Source organism: Semicossyphus pulcher, unplaced genomic scaffold (assembly GCF_022749685.1).
Source record: "Semicossyphus pulcher isolate SPU_LCO1_2020_fin unplaced genomic scaffold, fSemPul1.0.p SCAF_16, whole genome shotgun sequence".
Classification (NCBI taxonomy): domain Eukaryota; kingdom Metazoa; phylum Chordata; class Actinopteri; order Labriformes; family Labridae; genus Semicossyphus; species Semicossyphus pulcher.
The window spans coordinates 15,946,263-15,971,918 of NW_027211670.1; the positions used below are offsets into that span (position 1 = coordinate 15,946,263).

Consider the following 25,656-nt stretch of genomic DNA (forward strand, 5'->3'; position numbering starts at 1 on the left):
ACCTCAGACCTCCATATATCCTCCCTCTCCTGTCCTCCCATGGGCCGACCACAACACGTCAGCCATCCTCCTTCACCTGACACGTGTTGCTTTAAAAAAAAACTGGAATATACCTGACATTACAGAGACTGCAACAAAACACAGTTTAGCTTGGAGAATGACTGAAACCATTTATTATCAAACTAGTTGCTGATTAAACAACTTATGGTTTAGCTCCATTATAGCTCATACTGGGCTTCTCAGGGTGTTAAATCTTAATACATAATTTATTACACATTTGATAAAAAGGGGAACAGTGACCCGTTGCTTGCCAAATAGTCAGCCCACATTTATCTGTACTATTATAACTATAATTTATTGTACATTAAAGGGGGGGGGGGGGTTATGCTAATTTCAAGCTTCATATTTTATTCCATGATACCTGTGGAGTAGCTTAGCATAATTTACAGTTAAAAAAACTCCTAATTTTTCTCACACTGGTGCTCTGTGCAGGCCCTCATACAGCCTCTGCCTGAAACGACTCAGTCAGCTCTGTCCCTTTAGGAAACCCCGCCCCTACTTGCATACTTTCTTCTGATTGGTCGGCTCTCCGAAGCCTGCTGAGGGGCAGAACTCGGTGTTTAAGGCACACCTCCTAACCTGTGGCCATGTTACGGAGTTGTCGACTAAGAGTAAACTTCATTTTTTCCATTTGAAATGAATGTCTGGTGCTCTTTTGGAAAAGTAAACACTGATGTCTTTCCTTCACAGCCAAACAAACACTTTCTCCAACACATTCTTAACCAACGTGACGAGCAGAGCCGTTGAGCAGAGTCTGAGCCGCTGGGTGGGCGTGTCCTTGAACTGTGCCAGAAGCAGGAAGTTCTGCTGTGTCTCGAGCAGATGTCCAAATATAGAGTTCCTCCACGTTGTGACATCACAAAGTGAAGCTTCTGGAGAAGCTTGTCTGAAAGCAAGCGTTCACAGCAGCCTGCAGAGTGTTTTTTAGTAGTGGATTACTCCAACATACTTTTACCTACAGATTTGAAACTTCACCCACGGTTAGTATGGACATCCAACATTGTAACATTATGTACATATATGTGTTAAAACCGTCTCTTTATTGTGAGGAATACCAAGTATACAAATAAAAAGACAGACAAGAGAGCATTGTTAATCTATCATTAATTTATTTAAAAACAAAATCTAATAATGCCAATTGTGCTTTTCTCTGCAAAAGCCAGAAAACAAAGTGACACTTATTTTTTTTTAGTAGCTGGTGATTCTTCTTGAAGTAACCACAAGATCTCTGCTCTTGTGTGTTTGTTTTTTTTTACGTTACAATCTACAGTGTTCTTTTGGATTCTCACACAAAGTAACCTGTTAACATGCACAGAAACAAAAACAACAAAAAAAAAACACAACCTAAGAACACTACAGTGCATTACAAAGGCACCTGCTCCCCAGGTACAGGCATGTCTTCTTTTATCCTACAAAGTTACATAGTTTGGAGAGGGATGTTGTTAATGTCGGGTCTCGACGCTCCCCGTGAGCAGTTTATAAAAACTGTGTCTGTACCGACTCCACCGACGATATCACATTGACCTTTCAGGGGGACAGATGAGATACATTCAAGAGGTAACCAATTTCATCTCCTACACAAACAACTACCTTTCTCTGCAACATAATTCACACACTACACTGTAAAATACAATTCTCAGGTTAAGTAGAGTTCACACTGAAGTGTCCATGATTAAAGGCGATCAGAGGGAACATGCAGTACAGTACGTCGAGTGGTTTTATCTTGGCGGAGGGTTCCCCCCCCCCTCAGTGTGGGGGGGCGTTTACAGATTATGGGCTCAGAAATGCTCCTCTGATCTCACTTTAAATAACATACGTTTCTGTTCCTCGACATGCTATGGGTGTCACTCACCGATCCCTCAGCACAATATTCCGCACAAACATTTGAAAACCTGCATGAAAATATGCAATATTAAATAAAGCAGTAAATTAATTATAACAAGCAGTGTTGCAGACTAGTTTCAGTATAAATATTCTTTTAAACAAGTACCAGCAGATTTACTTTATTGCCCTGACGGATCAAGAATTCACTCCGTCCGTCTTCACATTATTATCAACCTGGGATTTCACTTCCCCTCCAATAATGCCGACAATTCAACTTCCTCTGCCCTCCCCGAACACACTCCCTCTTCTTTGTCGTTTCAGCCGTGTACGCTCACACACCAACATTAACGCAAAATATATTGATTACACACATAGAATAACACCTAAGTATTGAGTCCTGTCAAGTTATCTTACAATAAAAATGAAAACTGGCAGATGTTTCGCAGCTAAATGCACAGGTGCTGTGCAGTGAAGTCTCACTATCAGTTTCTGCTTTGTCTCTGATTTTCCTCCTTTGTTTTTTTTGTTTTTTTGACATTTCAGAACCGAAATTGAAATGATCTGGATCTACATTCTGTCATTTCTTGAGGGAAAACATTGCCATGACCAACGGAAAAACCTGCAACATACAGTAGGTCTATTATTAAGGTTTCAGTAACATCGCCTCCTCGCAGCATTTACAAGTAAACAAAGGAGAAAGACTTCCTCTACTTCTTTCAAGTTTGCACAGTCTCCTCCTCCTTTATAGACGTGACCTTTAGTTCAGACCATAGACTGTATAAAAAGATGGACGACATGACAGCTCCCTAAAAGTGAAGCCAAACCCTCTCTATCGCCCCCTGCTGACTGGCTGCAGTATAGGTCATAAAGCCCGCCTCCTCCATGTTAACAGATGGGACATGAGTCAAACTACAAAATCAAAACACACATCAAACATGGTTTCTGTCATTATAGTTAGTTATTATCATGCTGATTTACATCTAAGAGTTTATTTTTCTGAGTTTAGTTTAGTTTTAATTTGATGCTGTAAAAAGGATGATTGACAGCTCTGTTGACTAATGCAGCTCCTGCAGCCGATCTGTTCTGGATTAGCAGAGTAAAGGAGGAACAGCGAGAGGAGACGTAACAAAAACAATCACCACAGTCATTGAAGTTTCCATAACTGTGAACGTCTGCTTCAGACCAACACAAGAAGCTGTTCTGCTGTCAAATCTGCTAATTTTTTCAGTACGTTACGTGTATGTCTTGGTTAGCAGAAGTGGCTACGATCTATACTGCGCAGCTCTGGCGTCCAAATGACGTCACCATCCCAAGATGGCAGCGCCCGCCTCGGGGGCTATTTTGGAGTCAATGAGAGCAGATGGGAGATGCGTCGTCCATCTTTATATACAGTCATTGGTTCTGACGTATCACACAGCCGATATGCACCATTTATGCACTATGCAGATCCTCTCCTCTGCGAATGCCCAACCATTGAAGTAAAATTGCTCTTAAAGCAGCGACGCTATAACGGCTCCCGTAGACTGTGGTTATAATACAGGAAAATAAAAGGTGGTGATCCCAAATGTCTGCTCTCCCTGAAAGGCATGACCTAGGACTGTTTGAGCTTATGCACTTGAACTTAAACGGATGTAATGGCTGGTATGAAAGCATGTTAAGTGCTGTGCTGTGTAACATTCATCGAAAATTAAAGAAGGTTTTACACACGCGCAGGTCAAAGTCACTTTTCTTCAAAACCCCTGATGAGAAAATGTAAATGAATGCACTTAAATATTAGTGGTTTTAATGCACTTAACTGTTGATGGTTGTGGTTTGAGGCTTCAGTTTTCTGTTTGCCATGTTGATACTTTTGCACTGATTGGCTGCTTATTCTTCCTAACGGGTAACTGTGCAGTATGCTCGACCAAAGCTGTCTAAATGGAGGATTAGTCTGTCATTAATATTTGGATATATTAGATATGTACGCGTTTTGCAGGAACGAATCTTTCCACGTTCCTGCGTTGTTAAATTTGATGACATCAGAGTGCATGTGTTTGAACGCACTGCAAATGAGAGACATTGTTCTTGTGGCTTATGTACACAATCCCGTTCATCTCACTACGCTTCGACATGTTTCCTATGTTATGATCGTGTAGCGCACTAGAGAAAATACAGCAGTTGTAAAAAGGAGAAGAAACATAAAAATGCCTTCTATGTTGTCGGTAATATTAACCATTATTTTCTATGCATATTTTGTTCGCTTGTATAGACAAAAAGGCAGCTTGCTTTTTTTTCTTCCTGCTGTAAAAGTGATTCTTATTTACTGACCTGCTTGAGTATATTTTGAGATAGTTTAAAATTTTGATCGTATTAAAACCGCATGACCTCACTGGTTCCCGAAGAGAGGATGATTCCTCCTCTTCGAAGAACGACACATGGGGTTTTTTTATCAGCTGCACAGTTCTAAGATGAGGGGAGGTCTCAGACTGCAACAAAGAGGGAAGACTGGCTTCAAGTCTCTTCCGGCTAACAGCTAACAGTTAGCGGCTGTTACGTGAAGGCACTTCCTGGTAAAGCTTTCCACAGAGTAGCACCTGGGATCGTTTAGAAGGAACCAGTAGAAGCCCTTTGTTGGAAGGAGCCTGGGTTTGAGGGATGTCTCGGTTACAGCAGGGTGAAACCTAAGATGTACTGCAGGAGTTTGTTCCGATTGGCCTGAGGTAGAAAGGTGCTGCTCAGCTCCAGAGACGTCACCTTGTTCTCTCTTCTCTCCTTCAGGACCTGCAGAAAATCACAACAGCAGCTCAACACACTTTACTTAACTTAATGTGTTCTTAAGCTTGATATATGTTGCTTAAACACTCTCTTACCCCGAGCTCTTTGAATGTCCTCACTGTGTTCTTCACCAAGTAATGAGTTGCACTTTCACCTGGAGAAGAAGAGACAGCAAAGGACTCAGAAACACTGATTAAACCTATCTATAAAGATAAAGTAAGTGGAGAGATCCAGCAGCTTTACCATAAGCAGCCACTCCTCTCTCTGTGCGTGTGAGCAGGTATCTGAAGAGCCTCTGGGTGTAGTCGGACTCAGCCATGGGCTGACTCAGACTGTGGACGAAGATGGCGGCGCCGCTGTAGGACTCCAGCACGGGGCTGAGCAGCCGCTGTAGGAAGATGAAGAACTCCTGGTGCTCTGCGGAAACGCTCACCTGAGAGACATAAAAAAAAACTTGCTTGGATGCTGCCTGATCAAATTAAAACAGTTCTTCTTTAAGTTGATTGAATTACTCACCTTTAGGTAGCGATCTCTCTGCTCCTCTCCAAAGTCACTGTCCTCGTCCTCTTCGTCGCTTCTCCAGGAGAGGGGCTCGGGGAACTTTTTGGGCCAGGGTTCCTCTGTGGGGCTGGGACTCAGCTCCTCCTGGTCCTCCTGTAACACAAACACACAAATTAAAGGAACAATTTTCCAAGAAATTCAAGATGATTTAACTTCCAGCTTTCTTATTACATGTGTGAACTGACCTCAGCGACATAGAGAACTCCATACTGGATGAGCCGGGTCACTGCATCGTGAAAGACTTGGTAGATAGTCTGGCAGGGCTGTGGGGCAGAGAGGAGGAGACAGGGACACATGTTGAATCATGTATAAAACTCAAAACTCAGCAGATCCAACAGGAAGACTTCGCTTAAGACACTACAAAGAAGCAAACAAGCACAAAGTATGACTTTAACGTATTGGTCCGAATATAAGACAGTTTAAAAAAAATATATTTTCATAACGAAACAATTTCATTCAACCCAATCATGTTAAATATCTTTGACATTAAATTGCTACATTTAAACTAAATAAAATGTTAATAAATCATTAACTAATGAAGTGAGGTCTATTTGTAGAGCAGTCTTTAAACAGCTGGATGACAGCTCTGGTAACGGGCATACTCACACACTGTCACTCTCTTGGAAGTAGTGGCTTTGAGGATCATGGTATGATTTTATCTGTTACCATCTGTTAGGTAAGATTGATAGCATTTTCAATATGCGTCGTTTAGAATGAGGACGGGGCATGGAGCACCGCAATGCTACGTGGCGCTACGGTGGCCCGTGATCTTTGTGGGCTCACCATTTTTGGACATTACACTTTCTGACAACAGTTAACATTGCTCTGCCTCAGTTGTTGGTTAACTTGGACGACTTTTAAGCCATTTGTCCCTGACGATCACTGTGTCTCTCCATCTTTCATCCCCCTGGCCCTGTAGTTTTCATTTTGAAGTAATCTTCATTTTTTTTAAATTGTATTAGTGCAAAGCCAGTGACAACAAACAAAGCAATACAATCATACAAATACAACATGTAGAGAGATAAATGGGACATGACATAGCACAAGACAAGAGAGCTAATAAAACAACTAAGAAAAAACAATTAAACAAGAACAAACAAACAAACAAAAAGTTTTATATCCTTTTGCAGGTCAGATCTACCTTGAGAGCAGACCGCACCTCTCCGGGTGGGATCTGCGCACCCTGACAAGAGGGTGTCTGTGAGGAGAGGGGTCAGACAGGGATCAGGTCCTCTGATTTCAGACTGTCCTAACACAGTCCAGTACCCCGAGTACCTCCCTGGCTCTGTAGTTGTGAGTGACGGCTGGCCTCAGTCATGAGGGGTACACTAGGATAAGTGGCGCCATCTACTGTTGTGAACGTATATTGGCCTTTAACAGTCTAGACCCCAAGACGAGCCCACTTTTTCCGATTTATTTCAAGGAAAAAACCCCGTCTTATATAGAAACCAATACAGTATATGTCTTTTCACAACTTTCTGGACTCATTTTGAAAACAACAAAGTTGAGAAACATGGCGGCATGATGTGCAGGACTTACTGGTGCAACTGACACCTCATTGACAAGGAAGTACGAGAGCCCGGCTGCTTTGCGGATGAGTCTCTCCTGACTGAGAGGGAGACTGTTGAGACCACCGGGCTGATTATCGGACTCTGATTCCGCAACGAGCTCCCGCTGCAGCGACAGGATGCTGCAGGCTGGACACAAACAATCAAGACATTAAGAGAGAATGATTCTAAACGATACGTGAGATTAAGCACGTAACAACGTTGGCGCGACATACCGATGATTGCATCAGAAATGAAGACATGGAAAAGGCCGTTGCTGTAGAAGTTGAGCTCGAAAAGCGCAGGTACAGTTTGGCTGGGTGCGATGGTGAACTCTCCGTTGCGGTTGGCGCTGCTGGTCACGTTGACGCAGTTTCCCAGCAGGTGGAGGGCGCGCATGACTACGTCCTCCGAGTTGCCTGAAAAGCCCAGATCAAAGTCCCGGGACAGGATCTCCTCCTTCATGTTGAAGAAGTCTTCCACTAGCTTGGACAGCACCACCCCCTGGAGCAAAGGGGGGGGAAAACACAAGATAAAACACTCTAAAAAAGGACGCATGGATCATATTTATCATCAACAAATATTTAAGCTGGGCTTGAGTTTGTTATCTGCAGGATTAGCCAATTACTCAGGACAGAAAGACTATTTGGTGCTTTCTGCACTTGCATCAGTGCGCCTGCAGAGGGCAGAGACCCACCACTAATGGGAGAGGATGCAGGAGGAGCGAGATCTCCAACAGAGAGAGCCATTCATTACTATCATGCACCGCTCTGTGACATTTGGATCACCTTGGTGTAAGGGAGGGAGCATGATGGGCGAGAGGTGGATGAAGAGGAAAAGGAGAGAAACGAGAGAGTAGAAATCTGAGGAACAGATGGAGTGGAGAAAAAAGGGTAGAGGGTGTAGGAGAGGAGGTTATAGAGGGGACATGAAAGACAGCCAGGCTTACCTGTCTGTGTCTGTACAGCAGCAGACAGGCTACGATGTGGGTGGACATGATAGCGGAGGTCTTGTTAGCCGCTGTAAGAGAGGATAAAAGGAGGACGTGATGAGCAACATACAACAGAGTGACAACAATATCAAAGCAGAGACTTCTAGAAATACCAGTACATCTAAATCTAAAAGACTACGCAGCTGAAAAACATCTTTATACTTGTCTCAAACACGAGAAAAAAAAGCTCAAATCTGAGTGTCTTAAAATAAAATAATCTATCAAAAAAAGTGCAATGTTCCAGCTTTGTTCTGATTTTAAATAAGACATTTTCTTTTATCAAACAAAGGGTTAAAAATAAAAATGTATTATTATATTAAAAGCATTTAAGACAGAGAAAAGATGGTGTCTGTGGAGGTGTGTGTGTGTGTGCGCATGTCTTAGGATAAAGGTTACTACTGGTCATCCTTAGCACAGCTCAGGGGAGGTGTAAAGCATGTGTGAGCACTGGTACTGCATTCCTCCCCTCTCCTGCTTCTCTATCCTCCCCTTCCTCCCATTGGCTGAAAACAACATGCCATCCAGCTGAAGGCTCCCTGATTGGCCGGTGGTAAGGACCAAATAGGCCTAGCGTAGGAGAATGCAGCTGAATGAGCTGGGGAGAACCGGTTTCTGCAGTGCTACCCCGGGGCAGAGAGCCCTGAGTGATGTGGAGCGGACGGACTGATGCTGCGCTGCGTTAGATTTCAATTAATGAAGGCGGTATGATGGATAGCGTTTCAGGAGCGCGGCTTTAGCTTTAGCGAGCAGGTGCACCTTTAGCAAAGGGTGAAAATGAGACGCGTGCAAAAGAAGAAGAAGAAGAAGAGGAGGAAAGCCTAACAGAGCAGAAAATGCGCTCCTTTAGATTGGAACAGACTTTGTAATATACTAAAAAGTAGACATATCATCATATAAGTAGGACACACTGTCTATTCTTTATGAGGCTAAAAAAACCCTAAATATTAAAGGCAACAGGCCTATAATTCAGGTGTGGTAAGTTGACTGGCTGTGGATGTGTGAACGTCTTACTGAAGAGGACGTGCTTGGCCAGGTTGTTAATAAGTTGTCGTCTTAAGATGTCATCAGGCAGCTCTCTGTTCAGCTGCTCCTCCTCCTGCCCCCCGACCAGCTGTGCGTCAGGCCTGGAAAAAAATACATTAACATGTAAACAGATGAATAATTGTCTTACTATGTCAGCTGGAAATGTTCTGCATATTTGTTTAAAAATGAGTAGTTTCCTTCTCTCTTGTTTAGCAGGTGCTTATAATAGGTAAAATATACTGCTGACGGAGAGTAAAAAGTGATTGATTGAAACCTACAATATAAGGTGTGAAAAATTTAAATAGAAAGGCATCCAGGCTTGTGCCTACCTGTGCACAACTTTTCTACACAGTGGCTTTATCTTTATTAAACACTTGTCTGAACTAAAGCAACTTAATATACAGAAGCCCGAAGTCGACATGCATCCATACATTTTATTTACACCGTTTTCCTGTGATAATGAGTTATTTCTGGTCGTTTTCTTAGGATCTTGACTTATTTATCTCGATGTCTCGAGACACGGCACCACGGTAACGTCAGATGTTCATAGTTCGTATCTCCAGAGTCGCAAAGGCACAAAACACACATAGAAACTTAAAGCTTAAAGGGCCAGTTGGGCTATTTTCAACCTCAGTCCTATCATGCTATTATCTGGAGCTAATGCCATTATGGTAGAAAAACTGCTCTGTGCCTTTGGAAAACGCTATCAGCTTCTCCAATGGGAGATTCTCCCAAACCTCTGCCAGACGACGTAAAACGTGTCATCTGGCGGAGGCCAGGGAGCTCGCTAAACTACACTTCCTCAATCTAGGACGCCCACCTCTGATGTCATGTCTCGTTCAAAATCCTCAGGTTTGAAATGTAGACTGCAGACCTGAAGATTTTTTAGATGTTCCACCGCTATATTCTCGTCCTATTTCAGATTCTGTACCGCTCTGAGACATTACCTGCAGTGAAACGGCGTCTCTCACTGGGCCGCTCCTTTCAGAGGGAGAGGTGCAATGCACGCTGGGTGTTGTAGGAATGTAGAATTGGCGAAACCACGAGCTGTTTGTACAACTTTCTCCACAGCTATGGCGCCAATTTCAAATATTATTGCTTCTATCGATTACAGAGAACACCAGCTTTGACTGAGAGCAGCTTTTTGCAGGGGAGAACTGCTCCTTTAACTGACCTCATCAGTGTGGGCAATGGCAGCGTGACATGACCTCGTCTGTAATATCACAGTGACCAGCCTGTTGTTTTGTTTTCTAGATCACCATAAAAAAATTAGCCCGTTATCACAAGAAAATAAGCTTTGTTTGTTTACACAGGAAAACAAAGTCAATAAAATGTATGGATGCATGTCCGCTAAGGGCTTGCGTAATATCCTACCAAATGTGATCAGTCCTTTACCATCGCCCTCCAGCACCTGTGGCCGCTTCGGCTCACTTTTACTCCTTTATTCAACACTAAACAGGCTGACATTTAGCATGTGAGCGTTATTGCTCATGCTGTAGGGCACTTCTTCAATAATAGCACTTTCAGTCGTCTCTTTTGGCACAAGAGCTGAACTCCAGGCCAGCCAGGATTGGAGCGCTGCTGTCCTTTTTGGATGGACTGCATTACTGGGTCAGTTTTTATTAAGAAGGGACAGCGCTGAACTGAAGTGACCCCTGCCAAAGTTAACTGGAGCGCTGTGCTCAGATAACAGACCCTGCTGTGAAGTGGCTGCAGGGAGAGGTCAAGTTTGTGACATGAGGGGTTCATGATATTACAGGTGGGAGTGTGGGGCTGATTGTTTGTGCATGTGCACTGGTCAGAGGAGGATATAGCCGAGTAAGGAGCGAGTGCGAGTTGTTCCTTACTGTGCAGATATAATGGTGGGCATCAAGGTGTGCTCCAGAGACACTGGTGGGGGAACATGGCGGCTTCTCTGGCTGTCCAGGTACTCCTACATTTGACACAAAAGATTCAGATTGTGACATTTTGAACACTTTTTTTTGGCTTTTAAATCAAGAATGATCCCTAAAAGCTTGGCAATGACAGCTGTAAGTCCTGTTTGTATAGAAGGACGTGTATTTGCAACAGGCACCTTTAGGGAGAACGGCTGGTTGAAATCAACTCGGACACAACCGTAGTTCTTCCTCAGCATCCTGAACACTCCGCAAGCTATCCCCCACAAACTCTCATTCTTCTTCGGTTTGCCCTGGTGGGATTAAAAAGTTCAGATAGTTACAATGTGGACTTGATAATCACCATAACACAATATAGAGTCGGGTCATCTTTCCTAACAACAAACAAGACTGTTGTCCCTTTCAAACATCTCTGTTCTAACTGAGAAAAAGCACCTTTGTTGCCATCACAAAAGACCACACAAACAACAGACATCATCCAAGCACTTACCAGCTGCTCGCTATTGTAGTTGCCCTCGATAATACGATCGTATGAGATGCCAACTGGCACAACCAGTACATCTGGGATTGACCCAGTGCACAGTGTGTCAACCACGATGGACAGCATGCCCGCACGTGCTGTAGACGGCTTGCCGCTGCGGGAGCGGGTACCCTCCAGGTACACCTCCAAAAACTGCTGCTGGCGCAACAGCTCCTCCGTGTACTGATGAAACAAAGAGGAAACGGTTTGATGAAGATGAATGAATTGGATGAGGCAAATGTGAATACACTGTGCAAAGGTCGATGTACTTTAGATGAAATTGCAATCTGCAGGAAATGTCTTGGATATGGTGAAGTGAACGCTGTGCAGCTGCCGTGCATGCAGCCTGAATACAAGTCACCAACAATTTGACCCCCAAATACACTGCAGGGAACTGGGCACGCGCCAAAGCAGCCCTGTTGAGTACAGTGTGCACACAGCTGTCTCCTGCTATGTAGACAGTTTTGAGAAGAGACGCTTTGTCCTGAAATGGACACTCGGCCGTGGCATTTAGAGTAAGCGGCGAGGAGGACAGTTCTGCTTTCACAGGAGCAACTGAAATTAGAGAAGCATGTTTTTTTTTTATTGCTCGCCTGTGTTGGAGTTGGTTCAATGAAATGTCTGTGAGCAACACAAGCAGGCCAGATAAAAATCCTATCTCCTACCCCATTAAAGTGGCCCACTCTAAAAATATACTGGCAGCCTTGTCTACTATTAAAGGTATAAAGGGATAGAATTTGGGTCATCATTTTCCACAGCTACTCCTGCCTCCAGCTGATTACTCTTATCTTAGAGCTACCATGCACACTAATCTTAGGGCACAATAAACAGCCTTTGTTGCTTTCATTACTCCCAGCTCTCTTGTACAAACTCCAAACATACAAATTAACAGCAAACCCGGTAGGCCCGCAGAAATGGGTAAATCCACTAAGCAGCCTAGCTGTTTTGGAGAAAGCACATTTACTGTCGAGCCGTCACGCTACACGTTGTTTCTCATGATGACAGAGCATTAATATAATAACATAAGTAGTCATTAACATTAGCTCTACTTCAGGTTTCCTCATTAGCAGAAGCTCGTTAAGCCACATTATCCAAATACAGGAGCTGAACTAAAGTCTCTAATTTCTCATTCAGCGTATTTAAATGCTGCATCAGCAAATGTGTTCGCATTCAAAGTGCACACATCAGGACTGAAATACGTTCCTAACAGTGTCACAGCTGGAGAGACCAGAATGATTACCGGAGCACTAATCTGTATTTACAGCTTCTACATAGAAATGTAGAATCTGTAGGCGGGGAGGTGGATTTAAGGTATAGCAGGAGTAATATTGACCAATCAGCAGGCTGCGGCGTACGCAGGAATAACGTGTGTGTGCAGGCGGAACATAATCCTCCGTAATGACATCCCGGCTCCCATCAGCGTCATCTGACAAAGATTTAGCTTCTTATTAATCTCTATAAACAAACATCTGCATACGTTTACATTTCCAGACTTCCTCGAATGCATCAGATTGATCCAACCTCCGTTCAAAAACGAGCATTTTAAAAGCTGTTTTCTTCTCCTTCATTTTAACCTTTTACAAATCTTCATCATGATGTTGTTATTTCTGCAAAGGTTAGACCTGGTAATGTCAAGTAAATCTTTATCAGGCTAAACCAGAGTGCAACTTACTATTTAGAGTGAAACTGAGACTCACCAGAAACAGATTAACGGGCGCTCCTCCAGAGATTTAAAGAACCAAGTAAGCATTGCTCAAGTTACTATCTGGACTGTAAACAATGCAGGATGTTAGTCCTGACAGGAAGTCCGTTATCGATAATCGCTGGCTAAACCGGACACGCCCGATGTGTTCACCGTTCTCCCCAGAGGCTATATCGTCTCAGAAGATAGCGGCTGGGTTCCGAGATTGCACTACTTCTATTCGAGTGGTATCATAAATGTGTCTTAGTTTGTTTTAAGATGTACGACACAAACCTACTTATGGTCCCAATAGAGCGTAATTGACAGCCTACATAATGGTATCTAGGTCAGTACAGCTTATCTCAGCCAAACACTATCTTACTTTTACAGCCGAGGTTTTAGAGCAGTTTAAAGGAGTTACTCAGAAACAACTACAACGTAGTAGAAGTGTGTAAGAAAATTATTGATAATAAGCTAAATTGGGTAATAAATCTGTGCAAAGAGTAACCGTGCAGTTCGCCTAGAAGAAGAGCTCAGAAAGAACTGGGCTAGCATTATGTAACGAAGGCTTTTACCTCAGCTTCAGTCGAGAATGAAAAGAGCACGCAGAGCAGAAAAGCATCAAGACAACCTGTGGTTACATAATAAATCATGCTAAGAGCAAAAAACACACACAAGCATGTATACATAGACACGAGCCGAATTTAGGAACAACGTGTTAAACCAGCATTTCCTGCAGAAGATAAACACACGCTAGGGACTTACTGCTTGTAACAGAGATCTGTACAGAACGTCCTTCTTTCCATCCCCCGTCTCTTCCATTTTCCGCCGTATGAAGAATCCTCCAAGTTTACGGATAAGGGTGCTGAAAGCACAAAACAAAAGCAGTTAAATATGTAGCTGTTAATGTACACATGCAGCAGCATCCTTATGAGTCTAATTGGCTGCACTGACACAGAATCTACTGCGGTAAATAGATGCAATTTTTAAAAGGTCAGTAATTTCATCAAGTGAATTAAATGGATTGTGGTTACTTTGATCAAAGCGTATCATTGTAATAAGCCTGTTTGCATTAATTCCTGCCTTCACTCATAGATTAGTACCGTATTTTGCTGTCTGTTTCTTCTGTCATCTGATATCGTTTCATTAATAGTTCCTCTTTGTTATCATCCTCCAGACGGTGGTTAATAAGTTTAAATGTGTTTAAGCAAAGATAAGTTAGGTTGTTTCTCTCTGAGCGTAATCATGCGCACCTATGTGCTATAAAAGATCAGTTCTGGAAGCTCAAATACTTTGAAGCAGGTTGTAAACAGGTTAAAGACAGTGCTCTTCTTAAGTCTCACTCTTTAGTTCAGCTTTCGTTCCTCTTTGATCCACTACAGAGGAATCCCCTTTCTTCTAATATCAAACTGATGTTTGTGTTTTTACGTACAGAGAGCAAAAAAAACACCTCACGGCGAGATCAAACTTGACGTGAGGCTTTTTTTTTTTTTTTACCTGAGGATGGGGATGCTCAGGTTGTTCCCGGCAGCGATGTGCGGGGCTTTGATGTTGTGACAGAACAGGATCAAGGTGATGAGCAGGTAGTCGATGTGGGATTTGTGAACAGGTAGGAACACCATGGGCACATTTTGCTGTAAAGACAAAAACAGAAATGATATTAAAATAAACACAAACACTATTTTTTTAAACTCGTATTTTGGGATCTGAATTTGGCAAGCTGAATTTCTATCACTTTTTATAGCTTGTATTTTTTATTCTGAGTTTTTGAAGTGAAAATGAGTTATTGAAAATTATAAGACTTGAATTCAGAGGCAAAAAATTCAGATACATAATTTCAATGCAAAAAAAATTCAGTGCTAGAAATTAGAAGGCTTTAAAATCTCTTGTGAGACAGATTTGCTTCCATCAAACCCTCTCTCAGTGCAGGTGGATTTGTGATGTATGAGCAAAATAAGGTATTATATTTAATCTAAATAGGAATGTATTATTAATTTACCCTTAATGCATCTGAAATGTATCGTGGTTATCAATAATTAAGAACACACAAATACTATTAACAGTAATTAACACATTGACTACAAGTATAAGTAAGACTAGGTAGAAAAATGCATGTCAGATTGCAATAACACTAGTGTTGTAACTTTTAGATAACTGCATCAGATCGTGCTGCGGCAGCATTATTGTGTAGTTGTGCACATGTGTAGCTGCTGCTGACCTCCGTAGCAGCTTTCTTGACCATTTCCAGCTGGCCCTTGTGGATCTGAATGCTCCAGAAGAAACCGTTGAAGAGCCTCAGGAGGACCCAGCCAGTCAGCCTGGGCGAAAAGAAAAGTGAAAATGTGGAACAGAAACAACAGAACTTTAGCGGTGGGGGGAATCTATTCCAGTGCACATATCCTGTATTCATTTCTACTGTAGAAGAGATCTGACAGCAGTCAAATTAAAGACTATTCTTCCACAACAATCCTATGCAAATCAATTACTTAAAGACGGCTGAGGTGAGGTTTCAGGTGTACAGTGTGTACCTGATAAAGGCTGGTGAAATGTTGGCCACCATCTCCTGAAGGAAGGCCCTGGCTTTCTGCTTCACTTTACTAACCGCTTTATGCTCCTGGCCAGGCTGGCTGGTTGCAGCATCCAAATCTGTGGCTACCGTAAGAATAGCGCTCTCCACCCTGCGAGAGACAAGAACACACACAAGGATGCATGTTGTAGGGTACAAACACCGTTATTCAAATTATTTGAATCATCATTTTTCTGATCAAACTTTCCCCCTTGTTTTTAAGTTTTATTCTCAGTAAGACTGCAGCGTTCTCTCATTCTGCTTGTTTCTCTTAGACAGCACATTCCACTAAAGGTCTCCGGTGACTCTTACCTGCTGTTGTTGAGCACGTTGTCGACCACGTTCCTGGTGAACATGTCCTTGTTGACATCTCTCTCCATCACAAACAGCACATAACTCAGCCTGCGCGCCAGCCAGCCCCGCTGTCTGTGTGAGCACACACGGACACAAACGTGCACCAATGAATAAGCACAAAAAACATTTACAAATCTCAAATATTCTGCAAGTATGGCTACACTAAAGGATGCATTAACATGTTCCATGCAGGATGTGTGATATTAATATGTGGGAGAACATTTAGAACAGCATAAAAGGTTTAGTTTAACTGTTTCAGTTGAAGCACTTAAGACCAAACTTGGTCTCATTTTCAGGAACCAGAGATCAGCTCTGACTAACATATCCATTTCACACTGCCTTCTCAACAATGGCTGTGTTTAGGTCACTTTTGTTCCACGTTGCTGAGCTTCGACATTACACAATACTGATTGTATTAGACAAAACTATCAATACTAACTTGTCAATAATGACTTGAGCCCATCGAGAGTCCAGGATGTCTCTGTCTACACGTGAGTACATTGCAGAATAAAAACTAGATACATTTTCAGTTCTCCTCTCATTATAGCCCACAGCCTTCATTAAGGTCAATCTCTCTAAAGGATTACCTTTGACTTTAAAACAGCAAACTGTTTACAATAAGATTAACACCAAGCTTGTGTTTATATGAGGTATTAAGGTGTCTTACTGCTAAGGTCAGTCACTGGACGCAAAGGCCCGGTGTCCACTGACAAACACTTTCAATTATTCATCGGTCTACCTTTCCACAGTTTCACAGATCCCTCCTCTTGACTTTAAGCTATTCAGTACACACAGGTTGTTGAGAAGGCCAGCACCTGTCTGCACTGTATTGACTGTTGAGCTCTTGCTCTTGTTGGAAGCAACAGTTTAAGGGTCATCAGAAACATGTGAATTCAACCTGCTCGACATGCAGCTTTTAATGTTCAATACGTCCTTTGTGCCACGTCTACGGCCTGATCAGAGCAAAATGCACTAGAAGGAGGTGATACTATATTTGAGAGGGTTTTGTGTTGTTTACCTGGTGTGGGTCTCATTGATGTAGATGACGTTGCGCAACCCCAGAGATGGAATACTGGAGTTGAAAAGCCTCTCCTGGGACCAAAACAAAGATGATTATTATTATGGAGAATAGAATAAGGCCTGTAATCATCAACATAACTTCCACTAAGAGCCTTACAGAAAGTGTTAGGTATACTGATTATTATGATGTGGTCTTTGATGAGTTCTAGGCTCAATTTAGGACATTATTTTTTGCAAGCAATGCATAGTGGTATCATGATGAACAATCCTTGGAGCTAACAACCTCTCATCTTCAGATATACTGTCAAAAAATTTGGCAAGGTCACTCTAGTAAGATTTTGTGTGAATGTTATGTTCCAGTATGAGCTGGAAAAATTGTCTTACTGCTGATGTTTCATTGGCTTGTTACACGTTGCTGAAAGTACTCCTAATGCTGTAGCTTTAAGGGCCAGTTTGCCGATTTTCAACCTCAGTCCTATCATGCTATTATGTGGAGCTAATGCCATTATGGTAGAAAAAAAATGCCATATCGCTCTGTGCCTTTGGATGGACGCTATCCGCTTCTCTAATGGGCCCTGGAAAACCTCCACCAGACTATGTAAAATGCGTCATCTGGCGGAGGCCAGGGAGCTCGCTAAACTACACTTGCTCAATCTAAGACGCTCACGTCCGATGTCATGTCTCGTTCTAAATTGTTGAAATGTAGACTGCAGAAGTTGCTGAAGATTTTTTAGACAACCCACTGGTATATTCTTGTCGTATTTCAGATTCTGTACCGCTCTGAGCCACTGCCTGCAGCGATCATTCACCTTGATTGGAAAACGGTAGTATTTCACTCCAGCGTCTCTCGCTGGGCCGTTAATTTCAGAGTGGGGGGCGCAATGCACGCTGGGTATTGTAGGAATGTAGAATGGGCAAGCTGTTTGTACAACTTTCTCCACAGCTATGGTGCCAATTTCAAATATTATTGCTTCTATCGATTACAGAGAACACCAGCTCTGACTGGCAGTGGCTTTTTCCAGGGGAGAATTGCTCCTTTAAGCCTCACAAAACATTTGATAAGTAGAGGATTAACTTGCCTGTTAAAAAGTATTTAATTTGGAGGTAACGGAACAATGTGAACTTAAAATTCTATATGGTTGAAGAGACGATGTTGTGGTAAAAATCATTTTAATGTTGACTTGGCGGACTCCTTGTGTCTTTAAGCTGCACAAAATAGTTTTTCCAGGTGCTGCACACTGCACATAGAAAAAAATAACGCCCTGTACCTGACATGAGTCTAATAGATGAACTCATGTTAGAGATAATTAGCTGTGTTGCGGTGTAATCTTACCCAGCTCTGTGGTGTACAGGAGTGACAGCAGCGGCCCACGAAGGGCCTCTTTCTGTTCAGCAGGCCCTCCTTCCACGTGCTGGCAACACAGCGCAGGACTGAGGGGCTGGTGCTGCGGTCCTTGAAACACATCCACACAAAACTCATTAACAGGTAAAGGAATAACATTACACTAATTAAAGAAAGGAAAGTGTGCTAAGACAGGATTAAGCACCAATGATCTGATAACATGTGTAGTAGTGATCCTGCTGTTTAACGGCATTACAAAGATAATTGTTGATCTGTGGCTTACCAGGTCCTCATTGGGATGTTTCCAGCGGTTACACCACTGCTCTCCATTGTTGACCTGCAGCAATAATCCATCTGACACCTCCATAGTGTCTGCTGTCCCTTCCTCTCCCTCCAGATCACACACCACTAGCTGGCACGCTGTCGAGACACAGAGATGGGTTACAATTAGAATCATTTCAAAACAGCAATCACTCCTGGAAATATTCAAGATCTCAATTTCTTAAAAAGAGATGAGAATTTAGAGACAAAACTTTTGCAAGACTAAAAACTCGATTGGAAACTCCAACTTAACAGAATTGGTCGTAAAATTTGAGCATATAGTCTTAGCCTGAGACTTTATAGATGATTCTAGACAAGGTGCTCAAATGTTACTAGGATACAGAGGTGATATATGTTTAGCTTGTTGGTGCTGTAATTTTTAAAGGTGGCTCTCCACATGTTTAAACATCTGCTCAGCATTTTAAGTGCTAAAGAAAATCAGGAACCACACATCACCAGCCTTACCATAATAGGAAAGCCAACAAAAAAAGGTGTGCCCATCACACATAATGCCTCACTGCTAGTATGAGTTCGCTTCACATCACACCCGTTGGTTCCAGTCAAGCCACATTTTCAGATTAAAGTTAGGGAGAGTCACATTGTTCCAATTGTCTCTGGACACTCAGGAGACGACTGATGGGCTGGTCCGCTGTGCTTCAAAGAACTGAATCATCCTCAGTATGAAGCGTTGAGCACTCCACACCCAAACATCTGTGACTGAATGAACTTTCTGAGGGCGACACTCCTTGTTAAAACAGAAGTTCTGCTAGAGCAGAGTTTCTTAACTGGTCTCACCTCAGGACCCACTACCACCTCCTTAGTGACCAATTGCGACCCAAACTTTTTAAACTGTGCAGTTTGCATGACAAGAACATATTCCCTCTACAATTCAGTCAATTAACAAGAGAACAGAAATAAACTAAAAAAGTGCAACATAAAGGCAACTACTGTGGGGCTCAACAAGTTTCAAGAATGGATACATGGCGTATGAATAAACTACACCACTACCGCATGCATGTCATAGGAAACTCATGTCCTTCAAAATGAAAGCGCAGCACACTTCCGCGACCCACCAGTTGAGAACCACTGTGCTAGAGAACTATTTTAAACACTTGTTAGCCACATTTCACAAGTATGTCGAAGCCCTCCTCACGTTAAGAGTTATTAAAGAACTAACTTCACTCTAAGTTGATAATAAGATTCATCCACTGAATTTAAAAAACAATTTCAACTGATGGACAAAAGTTGTACTCAAATAATCTTTGTCACAATAAATTGTTCCTGTTGAATGTACAGCTTAGATTAGTTTGGATATCCTCATGTCATCCCATTTGTATATATTTGATGACATTTTGTAACGTGAAAAGCCAATAAAAAACTATTCTTATTGAATACAAATATTATTAAAAAAAGCAACAATATTGCCAGAAAAGCCAACAAAAATATGAAGGCTTCATCTGCAGAAGCACAGGTGAGAAAGTTTATCTCAGATGGCAGTCTAAACTCCAGGTGTTAAACTCACACCCCATCAGGTTGTGCAGCTCTATAAAACATCAGATCCGAGATGTTTTAGGATGAGTCATAATTCTAGTATTCACTGTAGTTGTATAAATAAACATGTAACAGGTATTTTTACTATCGGGTCATTGGGCATTCACAATCTAAATCTGATGTGTGCATAATAGTGTGACGGTTTCATCACACAGCTTTGTCTTGTAGGGCACATTTATGAGTCATCCATCTTTAATTGTCTTCTAAAGGTTTATAACTCAGGTATTCACCCTGATCCGTGGGAATATTTTCCAGAAGCAAACTTAGTTCACAGTTCAAAAAGACTTGGAGTATATTTGCTCGTAGTGATTGACCCCAAAAGGTCAAAACAACACTACATGAAGTAGTGTATCAAACAGGAATATTAAAGGGAGTGTATTTCTTACATTTAAGGAGAATTAATTAATCAAATATGGCTTGTTTTTATCTTCTTAAATTATGCTTTATTTTAGTTGAATAATATCTGTAGCCATAACTTTGTACAATGTTATTTTGTCTAATATCCATGCATATGATTCAAATGTTTTAAATAATATTTTAAGTCATTATGTGACCTTAAATGCATATAATGTAACGATCCTACACTACATTCCCTGCTGTATTTTTAACCTTTTATCACAATGGAGGTGTGCAGCGTCTGGGCCCCAAATACCTCCAAAGACAATAAAAAACTTTGACGTTGCTACAGCCTGCCTGTTGTTTCCTCTGTTGTTAGTAGATGAATGATGTGGCCACTCTTGTAGGACTCGCCAACAATCCTCTACTGTGGATTATGTGAAGAGCAAAGATGGTCTAAAGATAGATAACAGAAACATTCTAGATCATGTGTCAGATAAAGGACAGGGCAAATCCATCTTCCTGTGAATAACAAGTCTGAAAGAGATGGCAGTCATGCAGAGCTCCTGGGAAAAAAGCTCCTGTCTAACTAATTTCCAGCAGTGGAAATGAATACACTTTGAGCCATTGTCCTGTTGTAATGTTGTGGTGGTGTAGGTGATACGCACACTGATGAGGGGGAACTTGGCTTTAAAAGGGGTCAATGACCGAGAGTACTACCCTTGATGGGGTGACTTTGTTGGAAAGCAAAACAAAGATGTTGAAGAATGAGGAGCTGGGGGGATTAGGTAACAGGTGATAGAAGCCATAATGAAACAGTGTTTCCATCCAAGTAAACATACTGCCGAATGAAGAGTAATTGAGGAGTAATAATGTTACAATGTCATTTTTTCCCTTTTCTTTAAAAGAAAATACATGACTATCATATCCATATCGTTTGGATTAAATGTAGTCCTGTGGATCTTGGATCTTTTAGGAAACAGTGGCTCTTATATTATTTTTTATTATTTTATACAGTTACTAATTTCACAGTAAAGAAACACAAAGACAGAAAACATGGCAATGCTGCAGTCAGCTAATTATCGAATTATATTGGACAATAATAGTACTAATTTTTTTAATCTGGCATAATAACCCTTTAGTTCACGTTCTGTTTATATCTTAAATAACAAAAATCATCCCTGATCATACACACTGTACAGCACTAGGTTAATCCGTCTCACACGCTCCAAGCTGTCTGCAGTAAGCAGGTCAAACAGGAGCGGTCTCTGTGTGACAGATGGGGTGTGCAGTTAACTAGCTGTGCAGACAACAATAGCACACACCGGCAGTCTGCTGTCTGGCTTGATTACAAAGTAATGCCGGTTTTTTTTTTTTTGATAAGGCTACAATCTCTTCATAATATCAGGCTACATTTTAACATAAGGAGCTCCGTGTTAATTATATTGAACCGTGACTCTTGCTGTTTCTTTCACCATCTCTGGCACATCGCATGTCATGCTGCCGAGCCTCATGAGGCAGACCTGACGTTAGGGCTTAACGGGCTAACGATACCTAGAGTCAATTTAGGCTCACGTTGCGTACCTTAATAAGCAAACGGTTAACGTTACATTTATTTATGTGTCTGAGGCAGGCATGGCAAGCCAAGGTTGGATGTAAAAATAGTCAAGGGGTCTCTTGAACTCAATGTCAATTTAAAGTTAACCGGCTAACGTAAGGTATTGCTACTAAAATCGGCCCTGAAGTGATTTCGCATTGAATAGTCACAAATGTATTAACGGCGTCGAGTATGATAACGTTACAGTACAGTTATTGTTTCCATGACAATGCACGCGCTGCATTAGTAGCGGTTACTTCAACGTTGGCGATGTAGCTAGCACTAGCATGGTAGCCAGGCTCGCGAGAACAAAATCTCCCTTACCTTGAGTGTTGGGTTAATACGCTGACTCATATCTAAAAAAAATAACTCGTCGACAAAAGTTCAGCCTGCTGTTGGGTCCTATAGTGCCCTTGAGTCTCCCTACAAGGCTCCCCTCTCCTCAGAGGAAGGAAGGAATGGTGCTGCTCTGTCAGAAAGAAATGTGTGACAGGAGGCAGGAGCGCTGTTGTTTTGGTACAGCGGCGTATTGCCAACGGTGTCATACCACCAGCAACCAAGAGAGGGCAGGACTGCGCCAATCTGATCAGAACACTGCATTTTTAGCATTCAGTCAGCTGCGAACCTGGTGGTGCGTTCCATTTACCTCGGATGTCAGATCGAATACTTCTGTCTGGATCAATGCATGTCTTCCTGCTGGTATTTTGTAACAGAAGGCATATCTCTTTCCTTTTTTTTGTTTCATAAATACTCTCTTTCTCTCTATCTATCTCACACAGACACAAACTACAGGTGACAATACAAATATTTCAAATATATAGTATGTATATATTCACTCTATGTATACATTTTTCCTTGTCGAAAGATGTTCAGGGGTTATTTTTCTGCACAGAAAATTGTAGTTATCGTGTTTGATTTTGTATTTGTGGTTAAAACCGAACCAATAGGTTCAAATTTAATTCCTTTTTCAGCATCATTTTACATATCAGAGAAACAAACAAAATGCACACAAGAATAGCCCAACATATTTGATTCTCTCTCTCTCTCTCTCTCTCTCTCTGTCTCACACACACACACACCAACTTTTTTTAAATAAATATGAATTTCCTTGAAACCATGGACTGCTTGAAACATGGCTGAAATGCGCCCTCCAGTGGTCTGAAATGTACAGCACAATTTGTTTGGAGCGTACCACTGTGCTACTGTGGGGGGATCGAGCGATATATTTAGTATGACTTTAGAGCAAAATGACTAAAAATAAATACTACATAAGATATCCCCCTTTAAATGAAATTTCAAAATTCACTGTTACTACTCAATCTATTGCAATATTCACGATTTTCTAATAGGGCCCAGTTGACTCACCCACTGCGATAGCTATAATGGTAGGGACTGAGGCTTTCTATTTCCTTCGATTCTATCAAGCTAGCGGCAGCCATGAGGTAAGCTAACTAGACTCTTAAAATTTGATTTTGGATTTCTATTCCAAGCGATACGTTTATAGTGTTGTTGGGTTTTGTTATTTAAGAGAAGATGGAGGACCCGGAATTTTCGACTTTCGGTCAATTCACGTATTTCTATGTATTCAGAATACATATAGGGCCCATGTTGGTGAGCTAACCCAGCTAAGTTAACCGAGACATGTCACAACATGCCAGCGTTACTGAAGCACTACAGGACCTTAGCGGCGTGGTATAATGGTAAATGTAATGGCTGCTACAGTGGACTGTCTCCTACTCCAAAATTAAAGTACTTCGCACCTGTGAATCCTATCGGGCCGCCAGCTCCGATATAAACTGATGGTCCGATAACTGGCAGCCCTTTCCTAAACATAATGTTACACGTAACTTTAAGCTCTGATGACATGTTCAGACAGTGAGGTGTGAACGTAAAATGTCAGGTGCGCTTGCAAATTGGTATCAGGTGATGGCAAAGACATAAAATGTAATGCCCATTTCGACAGCAAAGCATAGATCATAGAACTGGGGATTATGAGAACACTTCTATGTTGTGGTTACAGTCTTCTTTTGTATGCAGTTTCATATGAGGATGCAGGTTTTGCAAAGTGCCTATTAAATATAGTCATTTGACAATAAGTAAGCAAGGAGTAATGAAGTGACGTGAAGTATGAAGCCGTAAAATTAACATGCTTTCAGTTAAGATAGATGCCTAGATATTTTAAGGTATGATTTCATTTTGGATACATTTTTTCGTCAGTAAAAAAAACTACACTGACTCTGGTTTGTCTGTAATGCATAAGTGCCAAACAAATGAGATGATGCTCTTATGTTCAGAGAGAAGCTTAAAGCCGCTCAGAAACTGTATATATCGCACATGTTGCCAAACTAATATATTGTCTTTATTCATCCAGCATGCTCAGGCTCCAGAAGCGCTTGGCGTCCAGCGTCTTGCGCTGTGGCAAAAAGAAGGTGTGGCTGGATCCAAATGAAACCAACGAGATTGCCAACGCAAACTCTCGTGAGTTTTTCGCCTTGCTCATAGAGTTTTCTCTTTGGATTTTTGTGGTGTTGGTCCCATAATCCAGCATCTTAATCTTCATTGTTTTTACTACAGGCCAGCAGATTCGAAAACTGGTGAAGGATGGACTGATCATCAGAAAACCTGTGACGGTTCATTCCCGCGCTCGCTGCCGCAAGAACACACTGGCACGCCGCAAGGGACGTCACATGGGATATGGTAATTCATAAAATACATTCTACTTTCCCATTACAAATGCTCTTCTAATCCTTTGCCAGCACTATTTAGGACATCTGTTGATTTTTGATGAATTATTAAAGACTCAAGCAAATTGCAGTTGATTTAATTTACCATTTTCCTCCTTCAAAGGTAAGAGAAAGGGTACAGCCAACGCTCGTATGCCAGAGAAGTTGTCATGGATGCGACGCATGAGAATCCTTCGCCGTCTTCTTCGACGCTACAGGGAGTCCAAGAAAATTGACAGGCACATGTAAGTGTGAACTTCTGTGTGTTATTCTGGCCAATAAGCAAGTGCTGTTTAAATTACAGTTTCAATAAGAGGCATGTTTCATAGAGAAGCTGAGGTATTTTCTTCTTTTTCCTCCAGGTACCACAGCCTCTACCTGAGGGCCAAGGGTAATGTCTTCAAAAACAAACGCATCCTGATGGAGCACATCCACAAACTGAAGGCAGATAAGGCTCGCAAGAAGCTTCTGGCGTAAGTCGCTCTACTTTTGGTCTCTTTTTTTTACTCCTCGATTACTGTGTTTCTGTGACATTAATTTTCTTCTGTCTCCTCCTCCTCCTACCCGACCAGCGACCAGGCCGAAGCTCGCCGCTCAAAGACGAAGGAGGCCCGCAAGCGCAGAGAAGAGCGCCTCTTGGCCAAGAAAGAAGAGATCATCAAGAACTTGTCAAAGGAGGAGGAAGCTGCGAAGAAGTGAATTTAATCTCAAAGTTTTTCTTCTAAAATTGAGCTTTTTCTTGTTAATAAATTTGGATAAAAGACGGTCATTGTTTGGTGTTTATTATTGTCTTTCTGAAGTCTATTAAGCACTATTGGGGTTGTTAATCCTGTATCGTATAGTGCAGGGGTCTCACATTAAAGAGAGGTTATTATTTAAATGCTTTTTGTACGATCTGTACTGCATTTTTAGGTCGGTATTCTCAGCTGTCCAACAGGTGGCAGCAGAGAGCCACTATCAAATTTAACCATAACGCTGGATGTCTGCATT

General features: G+C 41.9%; 2 protein-coding genes across 2 annotated transcripts; one reads left to right on the forward strand and one right to left on the reverse strand.

The window, feature by feature from the left end:
* Positions 1-1,151: 1,151 nt before the first annotated feature.
* Positions 1,152-22,408, reverse strand: gpam (glycerol-3-phosphate acyltransferase, mitochondrial). Its single transcript, XM_069664731.1, has 21 exons — positions 22,268-22,408; positions 18,422-18,558; positions 18,130-18,249; positions 16,795-16,868; positions 15,735-15,848; positions 15,385-15,534; positions 15,075-15,174; positions 14,354-14,490; positions 13,622-13,721; positions 11,146-11,358; positions 10,835-10,948; positions 10,608-10,693; positions 8,749-8,861; positions 7,696-7,766; positions 6,983-7,250; positions 6,739-6,896; positions 5,385-5,462; positions 5,155-5,292; positions 4,882-5,071; positions 4,734-4,792; positions 1,152-4,644 (listed from the first exon to the last, which is right to left on the reverse strand). Exons 2-21 carry the CDS (start codon positions 18,503-18,505, stop codon positions 4,528-4,530), a joined length of 2,484 nt encoding a protein of 827 aa, XP_069520832.1. The 5' UTR covers positions 18,506-18,558; positions 22,268-22,408; the 3' UTR covers positions 1,152-4,527.
* A 935-nt stretch (positions 22,409-23,343) lies between these two features.
* Positions 23,344-25,435, forward strand: LOC138593403 (large ribosomal subunit protein eL19-like). Its single transcript, XM_069664402.1, has 6 exons — positions 23,344-23,385; positions 24,315-24,421; positions 24,518-24,640; positions 24,791-24,911; positions 25,029-25,139; positions 25,239-25,435. Exons 1-6 carry the CDS (start codon positions 23,381-23,383, stop codon positions 25,363-25,365), a joined length of 594 nt encoding a protein of 197 aa, XP_069520503.1. The 5' UTR covers positions 23,344-23,380; the 3' UTR covers positions 25,366-25,435.
* The last annotated feature ends 221 nt before the right edge of the window (positions 25,436-25,656 follow it).

Bases quoted from the DNA above. Each gene is read 5' to 3' on its own strand.
- LOC138593403 (XM_069664402.1), top strand. The intron at 24,422-24,517 runs GTGAGTTTTTCG...TTTTTACTACAG, and splicing joins GATTGCCAACGCAAACTCTC to GCCAGCAGATTCGAAAACTG. The intron at 25,140-25,238 runs GTAAGTCGCTCT...CTACCCGACCAG, and splicing joins GCTCGCAAGAAGCTTCTGGC to CGACCAGGCCGAAGCTCGCC.
- gpam (XM_069664731.1), bottom strand. From the start codon at position 18,505: ATGGAGGTGTCAGATGGATTATTGCTGCAGGTCAACAATGGAGAGCAG. The intron at 16,869-18,129 runs GTAAGATTACAC...TTTTGGTCCCAG, and splicing joins CCTGTACACCACAGAGCTGG to GAGAGGCTTTTCAACTCCAG. The intron at 15,849-16,794 runs GTAAACAACACA...GTGCTCACACAG, and splicing joins ATCAATGAGACCCACACCAG to ACAGCGGGGCTGGCTGGCGC.